At 41.3% G+C, this 23,314-nt stretch overlaps 3 protein-coding genes across 6 annotated transcripts in view; 2 read left to right on the forward strand and 1 right to left on the reverse strand.

Annotated features, from left to right (window-relative positions):
- The window catches only part of zyg11 (zyg-11 family member, cell cycle regulator), a 7,561-nt gene extending 5,504 nt beyond the window's left edge, over positions 1-2,057 (reverse strand). For both annotated transcript variants that reach the window (XM_023404398.2, XM_087173508.1), the window contains exons 1-5: positions 1,601-2,057; positions 1,309-1,474; positions 729-940; positions 306-623; positions 66-179 (exon numbers count right to left, since the gene is read on the reverse strand). In XM_023404398.2, coding sequence (XP_023260166.1) covers positions 66-179; positions 306-623; positions 729-940; positions 1,309-1,474; positions 1,601-1,630 — 840 coding nt within the window. In that variant the 5' untranslated portion in view covers positions 1,631-2,057. The remainder of the gene's footprint in view (positions 1-65; positions 180-305; positions 624-728; positions 941-1,308; positions 1,475-1,600) is intronic.
- A 38-nt stretch (positions 2,058-2,095) lies between these two features.
- On the forward strand, positions 2,096-4,003 carry coa7 (cytochrome c oxidase assembly factor 7). 2 transcript variants are annotated; one of them, XM_087173509.1, is made up of 4 exons: positions 2,096-2,222; positions 2,314-2,507; positions 2,631-2,771; positions 3,263-4,003. In XM_087173509.1, the coding sequence occupies exons 2-4, from the start codon at positions 2,402-2,404 to the stop codon at positions 3,706-3,708; spliced, it is 693 nt and encodes a 230-aa protein (XP_087029635.1). In that variant the 5' UTR covers positions 2,096-2,222; positions 2,314-2,401; the 3' UTR covers positions 3,709-4,003. The 2 variants fall into 2 exon arrangements, with proteins under 2 accessions (XP_087029635.1, XP_023260168.1); XM_023404400.2 differs by having other exon boundaries at positions 2,099-2,507.
- An 893-nt stretch (positions 4,004-4,896) lies between these two features.
- ralgps2 (Ral GEF with PH domain and SH3 binding motif 2) overlaps positions 4,897-23,314 on the forward strand; it is a 68,602-nt gene continuing 50,184 nt past the window's right edge. For both annotated transcript variants that reach the window (XM_023404458.2, XM_023404460.2), the window contains exons 1-2: positions 4,897-5,035; positions 23,065-23,173. The gene's annotated coding sequence lies outside the window, so the exon portion shown is untranslated. The remainder of the gene's footprint in view (positions 5,036-23,064; positions 23,174-23,314) is intronic.

Genomic DNA, 23,314 nt, shown 5'->3' on the forward strand with positions numbered 1-23,314 from the left:
CACACACACACACACACACACACACACACACACACACACACACACACACACACACACACACACACCTGTTTCCTCCCTGACACATCCAGGGAAACAAGAGCAGGCAGGATCCCTGGCTGTCCAAGCAGCTGACGAGCTACATCAGAGGTAAACTGTTTATCATCACTGATGTCCAGGTGCTGCAAACAAACAAGCAAGAGATAGCGTTCTTCTCAAAGCATAATAAAAAAAAATAGAAACAAGTTTAACAATAAGCAATAGCACACAGCGCAACACTCAACACTCAGCTCCACCCTTCGACTAACCTGCAATACATCCAGCTGGTGTATGACTCCCAGCAGCTGGGCAGTACTCATCTCCAGCCTCTTCAGCTGGTGCAGTGTTAGCGAGCGCAGCCGCTCCTTCAGGCCTAGCAGCGGACTGAGGTTGGTGATTGAGGTGTTGGAGAGATCAAGGCTCTCAAGTCGAGGCAGGGAACACACGTCAACTAGCCCAGAGTCATAGAAGTCTACATTGGCTAGAGAGAGAGAGCGAAGGCCCTGGAGGGAGCTGAAGCGATACCGGATCGGTTCCTCCAAAGAGGACATGGTGAGACCTGTTAAGCCAAGTCGCTGGAGGGACTCCTGCAGGGTGTTGGAGAAAAGCGAAACAAAACAATTTTATTTTATTTCATTGTAGTGTGAGGAAAGGGTGGTTACCTAACACATGTTAACATACTCTCACTTTACCTGACAGTATTTATTGGTGGCCAGTCCCTGTAGAATATCATGAATAGTGAGGTCTGCATTGACCCTGGCAGCATCCAGCTCCAACAGTCTGTGAGGGCACAGAGCTTTCTGGAAGGCTTCTGCAGAGATACGCGCCGTACGGATGCAGGCTCGTCTCAGACGCAGGTATTCGCAGTTCCGAAATACACCCACTGTGCTGTCATTCAGCAGACCTGTACCATAATGAACTTGTGTTAAAGTTTATCTTTGGGTCCATGCAGGACTCAACAGGACTGAGCTTTGCACAATAGTGCCTCTGTTTATCTAGGGAAGGATTTTAGTTTATGTGACAACATACCATTAGGTTAAGTCGCTCAAAGATTTCACACTTTTTTCCCCCCTTTTCTTAGAAGGGTATAGAATCTGTCAAAAGACACTCAGGAGATGTATATAAGTTGGGATTTTTTTATTTTCGTCAAGATGATAGTTCAGGTTGATATCTGACAGTTCCACAAGTAAAAATTAAAAGCAAAAAGCCGGAACATAGATCTTGTGGTGGTTGTTGTCTGCTCAGGAGTGTCCTGTGAGGTCAAGGTTTTACCTTCTGTGGCCATCTTGGCCAGCAGCTGGTCTGCTAGCTCCTGTGGGAAGAGAACAGCCTCTCTGAAGCACAGGGAGCCGTCAGGGCGCTTCACACAGAAAAACTCCAGATTCTGGCTCACATAGGTCAGGCACAGGTCTGTCAGAGCCGCTGGAGATGCCTCATCCTGAAAACACAAAGATGATGTTTGATAATGTAGATGCAGTTAATCAACATCATTTATTGTTGTGCAATTTCCAGTAATAACATGAGCACTTAAAAAGATGACACCTGAAGGCAAACCGAAGCTTACCGTGCTTAGGGAACTGCAGGCCATGGTCATGGCTTTTTAAAAAAAAAAAAAAATCACTCTAGTATTAGCTTATGCAATCGAGACTGGTGTCTTTTTTCACCACGAAAAACTACCGCTAAAGTAGCTAGCTGTCGAGCGGCTCCGTTTTAAGCCGCTTCAGTTCGCAGTGTTCACCTGTCTGGGAGCCTGATGTTATGCTAATCTATCACCGACCAGCGTTAGCGGCGAACCAGCTAGCTAGCTCACTTGTTGTTGCTTCCGTTGTGGGAAATCGCTCTCCGTGCAAACATGAAGACAGCAGTCTGCAAAGGCGGAATTCATGTTTTAAAAAAAAGATATTGACTAATCAGTGCGACTACCGAAGCTCTGAATTCAGGTACCGAGTGAGGGATATAGTTTTCACGGGGAGCTGCTAGGTCTATTTTTGACTAGACTAGACAGACCGTAAATAAAGGTCACAGCACTGGAAGTACATTAGGAAGGGGGCTGGACTACGGAAGCCTGTTAGGGAAGGTTATGAAACTAGGAACACATATGAACATGCTGTTCTCCCTTTCTTTCAATGGAAATCTACTACATGACTAGCTGTAGTTGTTTTTTTATAACAACTTAACGATTAACGGTAATCAACTCTATTCTATTGTGTTGTTTATGTGAAAAAAAAACAAACATCGTATCGCATTGTAACATCGCTTTTTAACTCGTTCACCAAGGTCACAAGTAGCAGTGGATGTGGTGGGAGCTAAGCCTCCAACACATGTGATTGTTGTAAAATTAAAACGCAGAGGTGCAAGCTGAAATATGGCTGGACTTGTAAACTTTAAAGATGAGAATGAGGTGAAGCAGTTTTTGGACAATCTGGGAGTGGAGTACAGCTTCCAGTGCTACAAAGAGAAGGATCCTGAAGGTAACATACTTCTACTGTTCACATCACTGTTGCTGCTTAAGCTCAGCTCGAAAATGCAAACTAAAATGTTCGATTTGTGTTAGTTATGTTTCCCTCATTGTGTTTCCATCATGTTTTTCTTAGGGTGCCAAAGGCTCGCGGACTACTTGGAAGGGGTGAAAAAAAACTATGAGAATGCAGCACAAGTGCTCAAACATAACTGTGAAACACATGGACATGGAGAGAGCTGCTATAAACTGGGCGCTTACCATGTCACAGGAAAAGGTAATGTGGCTTACCTTTGCAATGTGGCTTATTGCTCTCCTTTTTTTTTTTTTTACCCTCTTTGGTGTTTGGGACGAAATTCTAGATGTTGACAACAGGTTGAAACTACTGATAAGCAAATCATCTACTGATACTTTGCTTGTATGCTATAATGTAAGCAAAGTACAATGTATGTTACTGATCACAGTGAGAGATAAAGTTTTATAAGCAAAATACAAATATTCGCTGTTTAATATTAATAATGATAATAATAATAATGTAGTAAAAAAATCAGAATATTGTTTAAATGTGAACACAACAATAGTTTAATTTAATTCTTTAAATTTGTGCTTTTAATTTTGATACTTAGGTACATTTTAGTGTACTTTTGCTTACATAAAATCGTGACTGCATCAGGGAGGGATTTGAATATCTTCTACATTACTTATCTTCATAAGATGCATAAAGGTCTGCATATACACCTCTGTTAATCTCCTAAATATTTCCACCAGGTGGAGTGACCGAGTGTCTGAAAACAGCCTACTCCTGCTTTATGCGCTCCTGCAACACCGGAGGAAAGAAGTCTGTAGATGCCTGCCATAACGTTGGTCTGTTAGCCCATGATGGACGAGCTATGGACGGGGGACCTGACCTAACGGCTGCCCGGCAATACTATGAGAAGGCCTGTGCTGGTGGCTTTGCTCCGTCATGCTTTAACCTCAGTGCTTTGTTCATTGAGGGTAATTCCAAAGGGCTGGCACCAGATATGACTCTAGCTTTGAAGTATGCTAACAGGGCTTGTGAGCTGGGACATGTATGGGGCTGCGCAAATGCAAGTCGCATGTACAAACTGGGGGATGGTACAGAGAAGAATGAGAAGAAAGCAGAGGAGCTGAAGAATCGAGCGAGGGAACTGCATGGTTTAGAGAAAGAAAGGCAGCTCAAATTTGCAGAGTGAATGTGACACTCTATCATATTATCATTGTTTTGATTTTGATGCACGTGTTAAGTCAGTTTGTTTGAGTGAACAAGTATATGTGTATACAAACAAAACCTGGTCTTGGGGTTCAAAGGTCAGAGATGATCTGTTGTTTAAAAGCAGAATGGTGAAATGGATGTGTGCAACCTCATTACAGTCTATAGACTGACATTCAGGGAGCAGTGTTAACTTGACTATTTGTATTAGTAGATTTCAGAGAAATGTGTACAATAAATGTAAAAACAATAAAATGAATATTGACTCGGATACAAAAGTTGGTTGTTAGTTATGCTTTTGTCGATGGTCTTTGATAAAGAAATGTTTAGGCCCAACTCTAGGTTTAAAGGGCAGTTTGAAATCTCATATTATCAAGTGCATCCTTCAAACGGTACTGTGTGTATGTTATTACCTCCACCATGGAGTTTATGATTTCACCTATGTCTGTTTATGTTGGCTTGTTTATTTGTCAGCAGGATTGCACTGATTACACAAGTACTGAACCGATTTGCACTGAAGTTGGTGGAGGGACTGGGCATGGGCCACAGAAGAACATATTACGTTTTGGGGGCAGATCCAGATCATTTACTATGAAATTGAGTGTCCTTCTACATAGTATAGAGTATGCTGCTATTAGAATACAAAATGTGATATTATTTTCTTTCAACAAAACTTCATAGTAATTGACAAACTAGTGGAAAATTGCACTGTTGCATTAAAATGTGAAGCTCTGGAGAACTCGACTATATCAGTGATGAGCAAAATGTGATTAAAACAGGCGAACATCATTTTGACATTATTAACTGTGGGATTTTGTCTATAAAACACACTTGTACATAATACTGGACACTTTCGCAATCACGAGAGCTTGTGTGGATAAGACGATGGTTGGACCACAAGAGGGAGTCAGAATCGAACACATGAACTTTGCGCCCGTTTCAAATCTCACAGGGCGCTTTTCCCCTCTACACAAGACCAGGGGTCTGCGAGTCCTATCTATCCAGATTTGAATCGACACTGTATTAAGAAATTGAAAATACTGTTGACAGTGACAAAATATGTCTATTTTTAATAAAGAACTGAACTAAGCCGGGCTGCTGTAGATGATGGGTGAACTGGTCCGCTCTCTCGCTGGAAGCTCCGCCCGTTTGCTGTGCGTCTTCCTCAGCCCTCATTCAAAACAGAGGACAGCTGTTGCTAAGCGCATCGTCGTGTCCTGAGCGTTAGCCTAAAAACTGTTAGCTGTCTGCTTTATTCTGATGTACCCACTGGAATATCAGGAGAAGAAAGAAGAATACCGCGCACTTCGGTGAGTTACTGGACAATATAAGGCAAAGTTTGTTATCGTTTGCGACATCATTTAGAAAATCCCTCCCCAGTCGTCGATATAGTTAGCTAACGTAACATTAAGCCCCACGAACGGTTTGGGTGTGTTTGTTTTTATGGGCAGGATGCTCCCTTATCAGAGTAAATCGGCATCCATCAAGAGGAGGGGGACATGGAGGCGTGCAAACACCGGGACTGGTCCGGTTCTTGCAATGCAGACTATCTGTAGCTGGGTGCAGTAGTTTATTGTAGCCATTATTTTATTTTCCTCCTCCACCCACGTGAAGACACAGTCGCCCCACCACACACCAAGAAGCAGCACCGAGGAGTTTGATATAATGCTAGTAATAAATCATGCGCTCCCTTACCAAGCTAACGTTTCAAGCTAGCGTGAGTTAAAACATGCTAATATGGAAACCGTTGAGAAAAGAGTGAGGTTAGTCAGTGAGTTAGCGTTTTGTGACTCCTGTGCAGTCTTACTTTTATTTACTATAGTCGCTACACAGTTTGCTTCTGTTTAGGGAGACGGGGGGACTTTCTGTCGACCAATTTTTGCTGTTAGCCCAGCAGAGCTCATTTAGCAACCATACCTACTGCAGGCGCTCTGCTCAGGATAGCTCATTGGCGGTGAACCCCCTGCACAGTTAACCTCCAGGGAGTGCTTTGGGTGTGGCGTGGGTTCACCCACGAACAATACAGTGTACAGTCATAGTCTATCTTGTCTCAGCTGTAGCACGTCTTGGTTGCAGAAAAGCCACAACAGACGAGTCGTGAGGTTATGTTTTGGGTCTGGTGACCATCAGTTTTCTCCCTGAAAATATTTAAATGAGGGGAACTTTCAGAGCATGAAAAAGAGTATCCTCCCAAGTTCAGTTTCTTAAATAAGCCTTTCACATTTGACTAACAGCAGTCAACAGTCTATTATACATAGCTCTCTACCTGCATTAATGTAATCTAATTTGTCGATCATTAATATCACTTTGAATAAGTGATAGCCTTTTATTTCCTGTAATTCTAAACCATACACGCCATGGTTCAGAATTAATATACAGACCTAACATTTTTCAAACTTTAGGATGTATCTTAGCTGTTCTATCACAGCTGAGATGAAGCTATGTTGACCATTTCTTGACAAATTAATCTGTGAATGGTCCTGTAACAGTGGTCACAGTTGCATGTTAATTTGTGAACCCAGGAATATTTGCAAACATGCCCTGGTAGGTTATCTGTAGATAATATAAACTAACCCACTCACACATGAGTGAGTGGGGCAGTTCTATCAGCTGTCAAGCAGAATTAATTTAAGGCTGAATTCACGCCCTTCATTATTAGTCCGCCGTTTTTCTTAAACAAAGCCTCCCTCTGCTCAAACCTCCCATCTAACACATTCATTGTCAATGTCCTGTGTGACGTCGCTGTTGCACGCCCCTCTCACCCCATTTTAAAGGGGTCTAAGGAATGTTCCATATCGATATTTAGTATGGCTGTGTGGAGCTGCTGTTCTCAACACTTAACATATGACCCAGAGGTCACTGGTTCAGACTCATGACTTGCGTGCTTTTACAGTGCTGCGGTGTAGTGTTTTGCAGGAAAGGCACGAACAATCTCATGTGGCTTCAGCAGTCTTCTTTGATTGGTTAAATAGATGCAGAACGTATTTATTCATTAGATAGTCTTCAAAATTGCAGTCATACCAGTTCTGAAAGCATTGTTTGATTGAGTGGTCAGATAATACTACAGTCAAAGTTTAGCCCAAAATAGGAGATGAAACCTAATTCTTTCCAAATGTCGGAGGTCTTCAGTCCTCCACATGTCAGAGAAAGAATCTGTTTGGAATTCCTTTTGGTTTTTATTTCATCTGATTCAGACTGAACCAAAGGAGAATACTTCTAGTTTTTATAATTTATCAGAGAAAGTTTAGTCTGCAGGACAGACAGTCTGCAGGTCAGTAGGTGTAAAGGGTACATCTGAAATGTTTACCCAAGTAGTCTTAGTACTAGGGCTTAGGTTTTAATCCAATAAAATATGGTTGATTCAGTATTATATCCATCATGCACATTTGCACTGTGCGTCTTAAGCAACACAAGCCCCATCTGTACGCCTATTTACAAATGCTGCATTGAATTATAATTGTGTATTTTCGGGTTTATCTTGTTCTTGGTTTCTCTTCCTGACTAAACAAAAACGTCATGTTGAGTAACTGTTGCTTGCCAACAGAAACAGTGTGAGCACCTGGAGGTTTTGCTGAAGCTCACTCAGTTAGAGCACTGTTTTTATTTTTAATTACAATACTTTGCGTATAACACATAATCATCTACTGCTAAATTCTTTGTCTTTTCAAGTGTGTAAGCCAAAAGTTCTTAATCAAAACATGTGTTCATGTTGTATTTAGAAGGAGAAAAATCATTCAGATGATTTATGTTCATAGATGCAATTCCAGTTTTTCTGTCTCTGAATGATAACACCTACTTGGATAAGACTCTTTTCAGAAAATGTCCCTTGGTAACTGTACATACCACCTCCACCTTCCGGGCCCAGCTAATCCCAGAGATGCCTTGTGTACGTGAGCCCATCTGTTCAGTACTGTGGTGTAGCTGCTCTGTCCAAGGCCTGCAAATGTGATTAGTTAGAGATTACATCTGTGTGTGTGAAATGAAACTCCCCTTTCAGAATCGGAGCTGTGTGTTTATAAGAGAAAGGGATAAAACACTATAGGGCTTTTGTGTCATCAGGTTCAGCCCCTGGTGTTTCTCAGGTTATGTTTGTCCGCTCTCCAATACATCATGTTCACTGCACAGTTTATGCAAAATGTTCCTAGAAGCAGTTATCTTGTAGCCTCCCTCTGGGTCCTGTACATATTCTAGAAGCGTTTTAGTCTGCATCAAGTTTTTTCTCTGTGACCTCCAAACAGTGCTGTTGCTCAGTTGCCAGGGTAACTTTATGCGTGCGTCTGGCACATCCATAAAGCACAGATGGAGCTGCGAAGTCACATGTCGTCACATTCTTCCTCTGATGCCTTCCCAGCCTTGGCTCTGTCACTACAAGAAGAAATTAAAAGTTAGTAATCTGTATCGACTCCATAAAGCTTTCTCTAATACTACTTGGAGTAATATAAAACGTCCCTGAGCTTGACAAGTTGTGTTGAAACACTGATAATAATGTTGCATACAATGTGTGTTTGACATTGACTTTTTATATATTAGGTGTTTCTAATCTTGCTGGCAGTTGGTTGAAGTGGGTGTTGTAGATGTGAGCTTGGCTAGCACCTGACTAGCTGACTGTGTGAGAAGGAGATAAAAGACAAGGATAATTTGTGACAGTGTTAAACTCAGAAATCTCAGTGGCAGGCACTACTTCACCATGTAGATTGAGCAACGTGCCTTTTTTGTTGTACACAGAACACCATTAGAGGAAGTAGTGCAAAAGTGCCTCTTCTTATTGTTATGAGTGTATTGCCATGTGGTTCCTGCTGTGTTGTAATCACAGCTCTTGTGTAGGGGAAGTAGCCACCACCAAGAGCAGTCAAACACAAACAGTGTTGATATGGAGACTGTACATAGAGGGTCACTCGTGACTGATGCCTGAATCTCTCTCACACAGAGACACAAACCCTGTGAAACACATGCCACAGTAGGCTGAGCAGTGGCAGGAGGCCTGGAGTTTTGAGGACATTTTAGCCTTAATTTAACCACTAAAGGGACTGACTCACACATGAAGGGCTACACAACGAGTGGACTGCTGCACAACTTTGTCTCCCTTGTCCCTCTCCCCTCTCTAGTTCCTTGCTTCTTCTTTGTGTTTCTTTGCTCTCACTTTCTTTTTCACTTTGCTTTCTTGTTGTGAGTGGGACTGATGCTATTTTTGTCCTGTCATGGCTGCCTAAGTTTCGTTCTGTCTAATTATTGTCTATTAGGCAGTATCCCTACCAATGTGTTGATATAGTATATTACTTTAACCAACTCTCAATTTTGTGCCAACCTTCGGTATATGACAGTGTTTAATACTTGGTGTGCGCAACACAGTTTGGTAACTCAAATAGTATTTAAGAGTGATATCAAGCCCTACTTGTAAACAGGTCATGGTTGTACGGAGCTGTGCTGAGCCATAACGGATCTCAAGCGGCAGATCTCCTCTGACCTTATCAGTTATAATTGCTCTCTCACTGCCATCCATTCTGCTGAATAACTTTAGTTGCTGTTGGTCCTTACTGTCTTGAACATGCAGCTGGAGACAGGATTTTATATTATTTATTATAAATGCATTTCTGGAGATAGACAGTAGAAGTCTAACCAGAGCATTGACATAAAAATATTGAATTTGATGTAATTATGATACTTTTAGCTCTCTCCTAACATGCTTTTGAGTTTGGCTGCTCTTTTTACTCTACTGAATTCAGCATTAGGTTGACTTGCAAAAATGTTATCTTATAATGCAGCTGTGAGTGTGTGTGTTATGTAGTTGCAGCTAGTGTTAAAATGTCTGTCTAGTTTTTGCTGATGTGGCCTTCTTCATCTGCAAAATATTGCCTTTTTATATTGCAGTTATCCATAATCAGTTGGAATCTTATCAGGTGGGAACAGATGAAAATAACAGGGATTACAAATGTAGACTGCCTGTTAGCCTCTACTATTTGAGAGAGGCTTTCAATACTAAAGATATATGCAAAATTAGATCTTCTCCTCCTAAAGCTTTGTCCCTGAAGTCCACCATTCGCTCCCTCTGACTCTAAACAGATCCTATCAAAGTGGAAACATGGCTGTGTACCGAGCAGGTTGTAGTCTGACTATTTGTTATGCTGGCTCAAGACAAAATGGGAATGTCTCAGCGAACTGGCTTTATTCTAATTCCTGCTTGTCCACCTCCTGGATGGTTCTTGCATGTCTTTTCATCTGTGTGCATTTGCATCCATGTCTATGCATGTGTGTATCTCTTTTTTTTTTTTAAATCTATGTATTTTAAAGTCAACATCCGCTCAGCTCACCCAACTAATGTTAGCCAAGGTTGGTGTGTCAGGTTGTAGGCGTTTGGATTCATGAGGTCAGGGGTCAAAGGTGAGTTCAGGGACAAGGGGCCACGCCTTTAAGGCATGCAGAATACCAGCTACGAGGGTCTTGCTCCACCTGACACTTTCAGGCTGGTTCTTTGACTTCTGTTTCATGTGACATTTTCCCTGCATATTCTGAATATTCTCACTAGCGGAAGTTTCATTAGAGGACCAAATGCAGAGTGCAAAACAAGCCAACAATGGTTTGCTTATATGGCAAGAATGGCAACTGCCTTGAGATTTTATGATTTGCAACTTAGTAGGGCTGTACGATATGAAAAAAAAAAAATCATATTGCGATTATTTTGGCAGATATGCTGATATGCAATTTCTGTTGGAATGGTTATTTCTGCATTTAATTTTCATTGAAAAAATATAGAAAATGATAATTACCAAACAAACATGTTCCTTTGCGTCTGGAGAATATGATTTGTAGGCCGGGGCATTTCTGTAGCACCACAATGCTTATGGTGCTAACAATGCAAAACAATGTTGTAACACATTTTACCACTATCCTTCGATTTTTTTTTTTTGCAGATTCTGCAATTTGTATATTGCACTTGGCCATATCGTGATTTCAATCATACCTTGATTAATTTTGCAGCTGTACAACTTAGGCTATATCTTAGTAACAAAAACATGTTTGTTGACAAAATGCTAAGCTGGGCTAGATAAGGAATGAAAGCCCTGGTTTTCCCTCACTGATTTAAAAACGTGGTGGTCAAAATATTAAGTTTTATGCAGGGGTATTCTATTAGACTGAATTGGTTTTAACCGAGTGTAACCAAATAAGTAACTACAAAGTGTGTGTGTTTCCAATCGTAAACTTTATTCTCTGGTTTGGACAGTCAGATTCAACAGCATTTAAAATGTGCCTGAGCAATAAGTTGCATGATTCCTGCTCTTACTACACTGGACCATTGCGTGTGTGTGTGTGCTCAGGTGTTTTGAGTAAAATGGGTGTTGGGACTATTTTGCCATTGTTGTTCAGCAGATACAGAATGAGGACCAGGTCATAATCCCCCCCACTGGCCCAGCTGAATGTAAACATACAGATGCCGCACCCTTCCACTTCCCTTGCATATTGTCCTGATCCACCAGTCTGTATCAGTCTCTGTGGTCTCAACACAGCCTCATCTATCTGTCGAAACCTCTGTGTTTTGGCTTGGGAACTAAACTGAGAGCTGAGCCTTGGTTATGTCATGGAAACTTGTGAACTTGGTCTTGAACCCTGCCAAAGACAATAGATAAAATACAAACAAACATGATTACACCTCTCTCCTCCTTTTGTTCCATCTTCCTTTTGTTTCTTCTTCTCCCAACATTTTCTTTTGTACTCTTTCCTCCACATCAGACATCAGTGTCAGGCACACAGTACACAGTGGGCTTTTTGCCTTAAGAACACTATGAATATAAGGCTTTATCCTCACCACCTGTTCTGCTCTTTGCCTTCCTTTTTACTGTCCAGCGCCTCTGTGATGAATGAAAGGTGATGATTCATTTCTTAAGCAGATGTATTCTCTGTGTCATCTTAAGGACTCCATTTAGACCTGTGTGTGACTGAGACAACCTGTTTCCTGTCGCCTTTTGTCAGGTCTCCCACAGGTCGAGTCTTGACATGTAGACAGAGACTTGCACTCACATGCCTGCAGTTTCACATTTTACATTGCAACTGTCAAGCGTTGTATTCATTTCATCTGCACCATTTTTCAATGTAAATGTGAGTGTGTATTTCCTTTTGAATCATCACTGTTTGAAGAAAGTGCAATTGAGTACCTTTTAACTTTATGGTACTTTGTTACACCGTCCTTCATAATATAGCATTCAACTGCATGCAACTTTAATAAATTAATTTATTTCCTCCCACCACACATTAATAGTTGGAGTTTTAAAGGCTTCCTGCTAAAGCAAATATTTACAGTATTCATGAATATTCTGAATTTCTGTTTAGATCTTGTATGGGCAATTTCAACATGTTCGTTCTGTGAAAACAAGTGGCAAGAAACTCCCTCAGAGATCATGTGACTGTTATTACTGAATCAAACAAGCTCAGTGCATGTAAAAGACCAGCAACTTACTTAATGACAAGTACATAGTAAGACTTGATGGACAAGCTTATGTTGGATTCTGCTTTGTGTGTGAATGGGTAATCTGAATGTTTATCTGGCTACCTTTTGTCTTATAGTCAAAATCTGATAAAACTGGGAGGGTTGGAAGGATTTGGGATGAGAAGAGGGAGGGCGACATTGCCGCTGGAAACAATGTCTTTCCTATTTTTAGTCAATAGATGAATGTTTAGTAGCACATGCATCCTGTCTGTACTTGTCCTCTGAGAGGAGAACTGAGGATTGAACCAGTAGTGTCTGTGTAACTCGGGTATGTTTTGTAGTGTGTGTGTGTGTGTGTGTGTGTGTGTGTGTGTGTGTGTGTGTGTGTGTGTGTGTGTGTGCGCGTGCACAGACAGTGTAGCCTCTGGCCATGCTGCTCTGTGGGAGAGGAGGATCAGAAAAGGGGTGTGAGGGGCTCATTCAGGGAGAGAGGGGATGAGGGAGAGGGGGAGGGGAGCAGTGCAGGCGTTGAAGAGATACAGCTGTTTCTCCAGTCTCAGCTGTTGCTCCTCTTCCATTTGATGCAGGCTCAGTTTCCCTCCCTCTCTCTCAAACACACGCACACACTAGCTGGAAGAAGCACACAGTGTAACATTGTTCTGCCTTGTGAGAGAAAGATGAAAGAATCAATCTTTCATGCTGCTATCAGATGGGAATAGTAAGTACTCGCCATATTAGTAAGAGAAGCAGCCATGGCCAAATTGGGTGAAACATGTCTGCCTGTTTTCATCACTTTTTGTTGTTGTTTCTCCTGTGCCCTTTTTCCTATTTTCCTCTCTTGTTGCCTCTTCTGCCTGGTTGTTTCTTTCTCTGCCTACTTCTTATGCTTATTCTCCCCCTGTATCACTCTTGTTTTTCCCCTGACCTCTGAATGTGCGGGTGCCATGTCCATGTGACCTCTGACCTAGTGAACTTTCAGAGCAAACAACTGTGTGTTTGGGTGTGTGTAGTTCATGTAGTTCATGTGTTTTGGTGTCCATGTAGCTTTGGCTCTCATTCTTGCTCTTGTGCTGAACACAAGTGTTGGACACACTTTGATCACACACTTGTTCTTTCTCTTGTTCCTTTCCCAGTTACTTCTAGCTCTGCTTTTTCTTCTCGGTAGCACTCCCTTTGTGTTTTACCTTGTAATTGGCAGTTTAATCAGGCCCTGAAGTAAGGGCATTGCCGTGTTAGGGGAAGTCATGCGTGCAGCTCTGCGTGGGTGTGGGTATGGATGTGTGTATGTGTGTGTTCGTGTGTGTGTGTGAGCATGTGTTAAGCTGTATGGGAGGCCTGTTACCCCAGTCTTGCCCAGTTAAGCAAGTTCAAAGTGACTAGGATTTTGGATCAAAACTAATCTTACAACTAAATACTCAGCACAGGAACACACAGTTATATTCACCACATATTCACACAGGATATAAGACTAACAATAGCTAGCCTACAGCATGGTTACCTTTGAAGACACTACAGAGTGTGTGTTTCAGTATTGGCTGGTGCTCTGCTCTTTTGGGTCAAATATCTGAGCAGAGTAGGTCAACCTAAAAGAGGACAGAAAAACTTGTTGGAGGAGGATGAGCTCATTATTACAAAGATAGGAGATGCCCTGTAGATTTTAGCGGTGTATGTGGGAGAAGTATGATTTGAGAGGTTGTACTTTTAAGAAAAAGAAAGATGGAGGTACAATACAAAGCCAGTCCTCAAATTTCTGTAATCTCCTACTTCTTCATAAAAGTACCTCTTAAAATATTGTATTTCAGTCCAAGCTTGACTACAAGATTAACATTTTATGCAGCCACAGAGTTCAATAGTAAATTAACAAATAATTATAGAATGAATAATCAAATAAATTATGTAAAATATATAAATGAAGCAATGGTTTTGTGAAATGATTTAAGTTATTTTGAAATTGTAATGAAAAGAGACATCATTAAATAAAGCATGACGTGATATAAAACGCCCCTATGAAATAAATACACACATTTTTAAAATTTATTTAACATTGAACCCTTTGGGGTTTCATTTGGGAAGACCCACAAGCAAACAAGCCTCCAGCTAGATGGCTGGGGTCAAAAAATAGGGTTTGTTTACAGTCAAGGGTTTGTTGATTAGTTTTGACTTGAGCCAGTTTCTTGTACCTGAATATACAGAGTTTGTCACTTCTAGAAAGAATGTATTTTTGTACAAGGACTGTGTGTGTGTGTGTGTTTTCGCTGTCAAATAATGGTACAGTTTGTCAGGTTGCAGCATGCTGTCTTTCATAAGTCTGGCTCACTCAAAAGCCTCGAGGCCAAACCGAATCCAGGAAATGCTGTGTGTCTGTTTTTGTTTGTGGTACTATCAATGTGAAGGTGAAAGAATCATATTTTGAGCAGCAGACAGAGATGGAGATAAGAATGTTTTGGTCACACACCCTCTGTTTGGAAAAGTCCTATTGATATGCAGTGGCTTTAACTCAGAAAGAGTGAAGATGTGTTCATGATGATGGTCTAATGCAGACAAAGGACACACACATACACATTTGGCTTGCACATATAAACTACAGCTGCTATGCAAAAGAAATTACTATAAGGTTGGCGTTTTTTATAGTGTGACTCTCAAACCTCCAAAACTGGATGGAAATTAGTTAAAAAAATCTTTAAAAATGCAATATTGGGTGTCAGTTGTTGAATGAAAAATATGATTTGTAGACTTGGAGGACAAATAGTAGGTGGGAATCTCAGGAAACGTATGATTTGATTAGATTTCAATTTTAGGGTCACCATTTGATTCAGAACTGAGTCCCATTAAATTCTTACAAACCTAGCAGCAGCAGCAGCACAAGCAACAGCAGCCGTGTGGGAAGTTTAATGTTTATCTAAACCATTCTAAGTGGCTGCAGCTCTTCACTAACAGGTTATGGTAAGTTTGTCTACCAACTATAAGCAGCTACAGGAAGTGTTGCCCTTGCATTAGCAACATGGTAGCGTCACTTATTTTCTGTGGTTTCAACACATCAGTGACGCTTCTGCAATTTTGTGTTTTTATTGTTCCACTAAACTTTCTAGGGTGCTAAAAACGTGCTGCCTCAGAGCGTGTGTCTTTTGAGAAAAGTCAGGAAAAACCCAGTACTAATCTGCTGTGACCAAAATTTGAGATAATGTATTTACAGTGCTGACTCAAAGCAGTGTGGACAGAAAACAGACTTTGCGACATACAAGAGTTGACTCAATTAATCCTGTATTGGCATTCATGTATATTCTAACTTTAATGGCCACAATTAACAGTCAGTGTTGGGCTTGCCTCAAACATTTTGTGTAATGACTTTAGTTAAAGAATGCTAGCTGGAGGTAGTCAAGATGTTACTTGCCAAGTGTGTCAAGTGCTACAAGTTCTCCATTCATTTAGGCTACTGCGTTATTATGTTACCAATACTTGTGTAACCACTAGTCTGACACATTCACCACTATCCCTCTACTCTTGCCACTTTGTAGTAATTTAGATGACCTGTGTGTATTGAAAATATAATGGAGGACAAGACACTCAAATGATTGAGCATCGGCAGTTACAGTATGTATCAATTTGAGACTAAAACTTATTGCTAACCAACCATCACCACAAACTAACCACACCTGACGTTTCACAGATATTGCCATTTTGAGAATCTAATGTTTGTTAGTGTGCTACAACCTGTTCTTTCTTTCTTGGTCGTGAAGGCCTATAGCTTAATATACAAATGTTTATTGTCCTTGTAATTCAAAAATACTGTGTTTCATTTGAGGTTGAGACAAAAAATAGAAAATTGTTTTTTTCTATAGTAGATAGATATTTACTACCAGTTGCTGAAATGACTTCTATGCTATAAGGGACATATTCTTAATCACTCTAATATTTTGAAAATCTCATCTTTTGGGTCAAAACAAACTTGCATGCTGAGTATGCATTTCAACCTTAAAGTTCAGCAAGCTTTTACAGTATTTGTCCTGTCAGTGGACATACGGTTCTTAGTGAACCAATCAGGAGTGATGCTCACTTTGAGCACAGTCACAGAAAGCAGCTCGTATAGCCACCAGTCGTCTACACTATATGTATATGTAGTTTTATAATAACTTAATTCCCACAAACTAGACATTTTACATTTCATGCAGCCCTAACTGAAGTTACCAAGACATGATGTATAGGGCTGGGTATTGAACTTCTGTACATTAATTGGTTTGATGCTATCAAGGATCAAAAAATGTAATTCGATACCAAATTTCGATATCTAAGGAGTAAATGAGTAAATCACATCATCCGCATCAGTCGGCCAATAAGCATGCAGCATGCTTGGGCCAGCATCTAAGGATACTGGTGATTACACTAACACATTTGAGTGTGTTAAAAATAAAACTAAAGTAAAACGAAAATTTGGACTGTATTGTTAAGAGTCGGTGTCAAAGTCAAGGTCGATACTGATATATCAAAAAATCTTTGAACGATATCTATCCCTACAGATGTACATGTTTACTGTGAAAATGCAAAGAGTGATCTTGGAAATTTAAGAAATAAGAATTGATATTAGGTCATTGAAATAAAAATTGTGATTAAGCGGGAAAAGCTGCGCAGTGCTACATGTTTGTTTTTTTCTCAGTGGGTTTAGCACTATGAGCGACCCATTTCACAATATAATCACTTGATTTCATTTTGATGCTTTCAAGTTGGGTGCTTACATATCCGCACACACACATTCATGCACTCAGAATATGTTGTCTTATCCGTAACATCAAGTTGAGAGCTTACATATCGGCACACACACATTCACACACTCAGAATATGTTGTCTTATCTGTAACATCATGATGGTTTTCCCCATAGGTCTGGCATGCAGTGTCACTTTCAGCCTGAATGGGTGTTTGCCCAGCCTCCATGAGGAGGTTTTCCTGCTGTGGTTTTGACTTGTGCCAATCCTCAGAGACTCATAGAGGAAGACATAGAGATCATATCAGTTTCCTCTAAACAGTCGTACACTGACTGACTGCTCTGTTGCACTGTATTGTTAGCCGGCCCTTTCCTTGTTAATAGTCCATGCAGGGAATGACTACAGACATCAGCGCTGCTGCCAGCTCCACACTTCCTCCACTTCCTCCCCCCCTTCCTTCCCCTTTTTTCCTCCCAGTCATCTGTCACCATGCTCAAATCACTCGGGCTTCAGTAGCAGAGTTGAACTTGGGCTGGGCTGCCTGCCTGCTCCCATTTGGACCACAAATCAGGCTGAAGCTGGCATGCACACAGATATAGACCTACACACAAACTGTAGGCCAGTGCTCTGCCCACACGTGACAGCCTGCTGCCCTGGGGCCCTGCCACATGCCACTACTCACAAGCTTGGCACTATAGCCTCTGGATAACCAGATACTGTTATCAAGACCACTTGGACCTGTGTCTTAATTATTATAATTTTTTTTTTTTTGTATTTATTAATTTCAAAGGCTGCTTCAAGCTGTAGGCTCGGGCTGGGCTAGTGTTGACTGTAGGTCTACGGTTAGGTCTGTGAGAGTAGTACATTCAAAGTGTGTCTGTGTCACTGGGGGATGTGCCAGGAGAAAAGACAGAAGCAGGGACAGGCCTGAACAGCCTGTCTGTAAAGCCTGAGCTCTAATTATCAACCCAGAGAGCTGTAGGGATCGAGGGAGAAGAAGAGAAAGAGAGAGAGAGGCAAGTGTATCTAAAAAAAGCATAATCACACCCCACGGTGCAAGCTGCTGCTACAACACTGATTTAGAACTAGTGGAATTTCACAAACAGGGTAGATAGATCGACTAAACTAGGTTCAGGTGTGTGAGTGTGCTTTAATAATGTGTCTACTTAACATGCATCATGTCTTTTGGATATTGTTATCATCTGAGCAGAATAAGAATCAGCTGACCTGCACTTAATCACAATGTTCATTCAGCTGACAGATCTCGAGACTGTTTTTTATTTTCTGTTTAAATTTGAATTGTTTGCTGTGAAAATGGAGAATAAAGCTCTGACTATATATGATATACACATGAATATAATATAGCTGTTTTCACTACTGAGAATGTCACCTACATAGAAAACTGACATGGTTGTAAAAGTAAAGGCATCTTTGATAAAGACATTACATTTGATTTTATCACATTCTCAGACATTGTACAGATATTTAGCTGCACACTTTTTGTGCTTCATCTCTTGCTTTTTAAGCCGTACTCTGCCCTTGGACGTTCTGTTTGCACACTAGATCATGCTTACTTCCAGCCACAGACAGGCCTAAATATTCATGAACTGATGGCTCAGTGTGTTAGAAGGTAGGACACAGTTGGTTCAGTGGCAGGCTGGAGAAAGTCTTGTGTAGTGTGTGTCACTGGGTTCATTACCTATTGATTTCGTTTTTACTGTGAAATGATATGGCACCAATAAACTATTTTCTTCTCGTTTTGCATCAGGTTGCTGTGATAAATCAGATATACGCAGGCCTCTTGTCGGGAAAGATGACTGTACTGGTGACATAGAGGTATAGAGGCCTCATTCACTAAGCAACAGGGACACCAACATGTGGTGTAAGCTATGTTGGCGAAAAATGGGATTCCTCAATATTATGAACCTGCTCTTTGTGAGAGGATTAAAACGAAGAGACCTTGTTCTAGGAATGACAGTTGGACAGACATGGGTAAACACTGGCTATTAAAATTTCAGCAAAAGGAGCACATGGCATTTCTGTACAGAGTTAAGTGTTTGTGCATGTACAGTTGTGGAAGTTTCTTTGGTTTCCCTCAGCTCTTTCTGCAGTGACACTAGGTGTTCTCTCTTTCCCACACCTGCTGGTCCACAGTGTCATGGAGCTGCCTCTCTCCACTTATTGACCTTCTGAAGGATCTGAACATCAGCGGCATGTTAAGTGATGGTGTGAAGGGGCTATTAGTCATGTTCCCTCGACAACAACACACAGATACACATACCATTGTCCCTCTGCAGGCAGTGACACCAATCTCTGCTTGAACAGCCAACCTGCTGGGTGAAAGCGGTGAATATCGAACTGCTGTGACATGCAGCCACATGCTGTGTTACTGTGTGTATGTGCAGGTTATTAGAGAGGGTGTGTGATCAGCCCGTCCACTTTCATCTCCAGATCAATAGTGTTCTCTTGACTAGAGCCCAGGATAAGTGAGAACCTAAATCTAGCCTGTGCTGGTATAGGATTACTGAAGTACCACTGACTAGCTCTCGGGTGATGAACAGGCTTCACTAAAGATATAACCAAAGTTAGAAGTAAGACTCTTCTGTTTGTTCCTGTAAAAAAGGAGGTTTCACCTAGTACTACAGTACTTTTGTAGTGGAAAGATAATTTGCCCAAAAGATAACACACACGCACGTGTGTGTGTGCACAAGTGTGTGTGTGTGTGTGTGTGTGTGTGTGTGTGTGTGTGTGTGTGTACACCAAAGGGAAGAAGAAGAGGGCACAGCTTAATGGGCTGTCACATCCCTCACTGCTCAGCTCAACACACTGACCCACTTTGGCTCCCTGACTTTGGTGCATCTGCGGCATGCTTTTCAAATGCATCAAGCCACGCTGCTGTTGGGCAAAAGCACAGAGCATGTGTCAGTACAGTGCAAGCATTATACAGACAGTGAGAAAGAGGAGGTACTGTAAGTTTTATCATTTTAGAGCACAATGGAGGAAAAGAAGAAATGGATTTTCTTCTTACTGATGTTACTGCTGTAAAAGATTGTGCTGTGAAAAGGACTGCTCTCTGTTGATATTTATAAGGTCTATCAGTCTTGCTATTAGCATGTGAGGAACATTTGTGGTGCTTTCACACAAACTTTAAAAAACAGACTGAGAAGCGAGGCACACGGGGCTTCTAGGTGTCAAAGACAGGCCTGCAGAGCCGCAGGCAGCGACTGGTATGTTTGTCAAAGCTGTTGAAGTCACACAAGGCTCTATTACTGCTGAATGCTACAGAAATCTCACGTCTGATCCTTTATTCACAGTCTCACAGCGTGTGATGTTTCCCTGATCACACTTGACGTACAGTTCTGTAAAGGGACACACAAACCTGGTCCCTCCATCATATACACACATACACAACACACTAATCCTTTATGTTTGTGTGTGCCTATGGTAGCTTTCGCCTCGTGTTGGGACAGACATGGAGCAGTGAATAAACGTGTACATGAAAAACGGCAAATATTCACTTAGGAAGCTGGTGCTGTCAAATGTTTGGCAGTTTTGCTTAGAAAATTACTTAAACCACTTCACACATGAGAAACAATAGCATAAAATCTTTACAAATGAGAAAGTGGAATAAGACGATGTTTGGTATTTTTGCTTGAAAATTCACTTTTAACAATTGATAATCAAAATAGTTGCTGCTTAATTTTCTGCTGGTTGACCAATTGATTTATTGACAAATTTTTCACTACTCTAAGTATTATTGCTCTCTCTCATATATTCATATATGCAGTGTGTACGCTTAGATATGAGGTAAAATGAGGTTGAGGTGAGGAGGGAAAGGGCAGGAGATGAGCAGCGCAAGGAGGACAGAGGAGGACATGCCAAATGAAGGTGGTGCAGACCTGTTTTCAGGGCCACTGGAGACAGGAATGTAAAGGGTCAGTGCAGGATGTGGAATGTGTTGTCACATGCACAAATATGCCGGCATGTGCATGACGACACACAGAAGCCCTTGCTTGTACGCATTGTGCCCTTCAGTAACGAAGCCTGCTAGGCTTCCAGCGCCTTTGTGTTTGAACTGCAGCATGTGAATGTCAAAAAGCAGGAAACGTGACTAGAAGGAGGGGGAGGCAGCCGATTGAGAGAGGCCTAATTCAACAGCACCTGCTACGTTGTGTAATGAGTCGCATTTAGCTTAACGACACATCCTCTGCTACAAGCTCCAACATGACTCTTTCCACTTTCTGTCACTCCTCCACTGTTATTCTCTGCTTCCTCCTCTAATCCCTGTCATGTCATCATGAAGTATTATCCTGCTGAAGTCAAAACATTGTAAGCCCACACTAACATTCCCAGCATTCCCAAATATACACCTATACCTTATCACTGTTGGCATGATATTCCCCTGACTTGAACCTCAGGAAGCAGAGCATGATGAGTCTACCACGTGGAATAATGTCACCAAACACAACACATTTCCACTCAGCTCACTGTCAGAAGTGCGTGGATGTGGCCTAGAGCAGAGAATGGGTGCTCTGACTGGTTAGGATTGGATAGGGAGGATGTTTTTAAAGTAGCATAGCTGGATGTGTGGGCGTCATAAGGAGCTGTAAAGTTGGATGTGAACTGGTCGGGGATGGTTGGAATCATGACCGACAAGGAACCTCAGACAGAGCAAACTGACTGACAGCAGTCAAACTGTTGCTAGGGAGTGTTTACTCTGCTAAGCGTATAGGCAGCTCAATACCCTGCTACATGACATGACAGTGACACATGGACTATATATGTTAGCAAAGTCTCTGTCAAGTTTGAGTACAAAGAGATGTTATTTCTATTTTCTGAGGACAAAAGTGTTGTGCGCATCAGGCCTGTTGAGACACTGAACGGAACCTCTGGGACGGAGTTTTCTGGTCAAATGTGTGAGCAAAGGTTTAAAGTTAACTTTGGTTAGTGGACATCTTAATCTGTTGTTTGTTCTGCTGGTGAGCTTTGCACCCCTATCCAGTGTGATAACAACTTGGAGGGGATGAGAAGATCTTAGCCCTTACCTAATGGCTAAAAGCCAACTACTGTCTGCCAGCATGCAACATTTGTCCACAGCCTATCTGAGTCCCATACAGTCCAACACACAGGCCTAATCTCGTAGAGTAGTGAGACACCTACTGGCTAATGTTAGTCATATTTGAAGTGTGGAGGCGCTGAGCAAGATAAGATTTAGGTTTGACGCATGAGGTTGGTGCAAAGACTCTGGAGCACATTGGAATCACGTACTGTCAAATCTCGAGTGACTCACTGCTTCCTACGAATGAATAAATGTGTGGTACATTACTGTGAAACACAAAAACGGCACACTGTTTCCTGTTGCACCATTTCTGGTAGACAACGCAAGTCAAATTTGTTCAAAACTGAGACAGTAGTGGATTAAACCAAAAGTTTGAAAGGTGCAGGTTTCAGATTTAGTTCATGTGTAATACAGACAGTAAATTAGGGATGTACCGATCCATCTTTTTCTTTTCCCGACACCAATTCAGATATATCAACTAGGGATATCTGATAATAATGAGTACACATCCCCTGTCACTGCTCTCTGTTTCCCTTGCTGCTTAGAATTCTGTGGAATAACATTTATATAAGGTAGTATGACTAAGAAATGCTGTGGAGCTTTAAACTGAGTCGGACGCTGTGAATGAATAAATGTAAATGATAGAGGAAAGATTTGAAATTTGTATTGACAACAAATAGAGAAACTGTGTCTTGGTCACGTCATGGCTGATACCTGATCTGCTTAACAAGGTCAGTATCAGACCGATACTGACTGGTACATCCGCACACAAAATTGAATTATATTGTGATTTTTAAAAAAATAATATTTAATTGATTTATGGGTTGTAATAAAATAAAAATTAATGTCACTGATATGATGTAGCAACTTCCTGAGAAGGAAGTTTTAGTGAAAATTTATTTGATGTTTATGATCTGTCAAACTTCCTCCCCTGTATTTTTCTAAGCTAATGGTCACTAATACCCGATGGTTCAGAGAATGCAGAAGTGTTCATTAGCATCCGTTGCAATGGCTGGTGGTTTGATAAGTACCTACACATATCAGATGAGCTACTGGATTTTTTGGCTGTTTGTTACTGGCGGCTGCGTGGGTTCTGTTCATGTTCAGAAGAATCATGCTGCCTTCCTCTCTGTCTCCCTTTTGTTCTTTTCACTTTCATGCAGACAACAGGAACCAGCCTCACAGAAAGACAGGACTCGATAGACAAAGACAGCAATACAGAACAACAGTTCAACCTCACTTCTAGCACTATGCCCATCTGACATACAGCTGGTAAGTATGGCCTCATCTTTGCGAGGACAACTTGTTTTTCAAGATGTGATGACAGCATTGTATCTGTGTGCCTGCGGGGTTTTTAGGCTAACTGATTTTTAATCACATTAGCATATGATTAGAGTTCAACGCATCACAGTT

Source organism: Seriola lalandi, unplaced genomic scaffold, assembly GCF_002814215.2.
Source record: "Seriola lalandi dorsalis isolate HSWRI2012SDOR001 ecotype SW California unplaced genomic scaffold, Sedor1 jcf7180002054244, whole genome shotgun sequence".
Taxonomy (NCBI): Eukaryota; Metazoa; Chordata; class Actinopteri; order Carangiformes; family Carangidae; genus Seriola; species Seriola lalandi.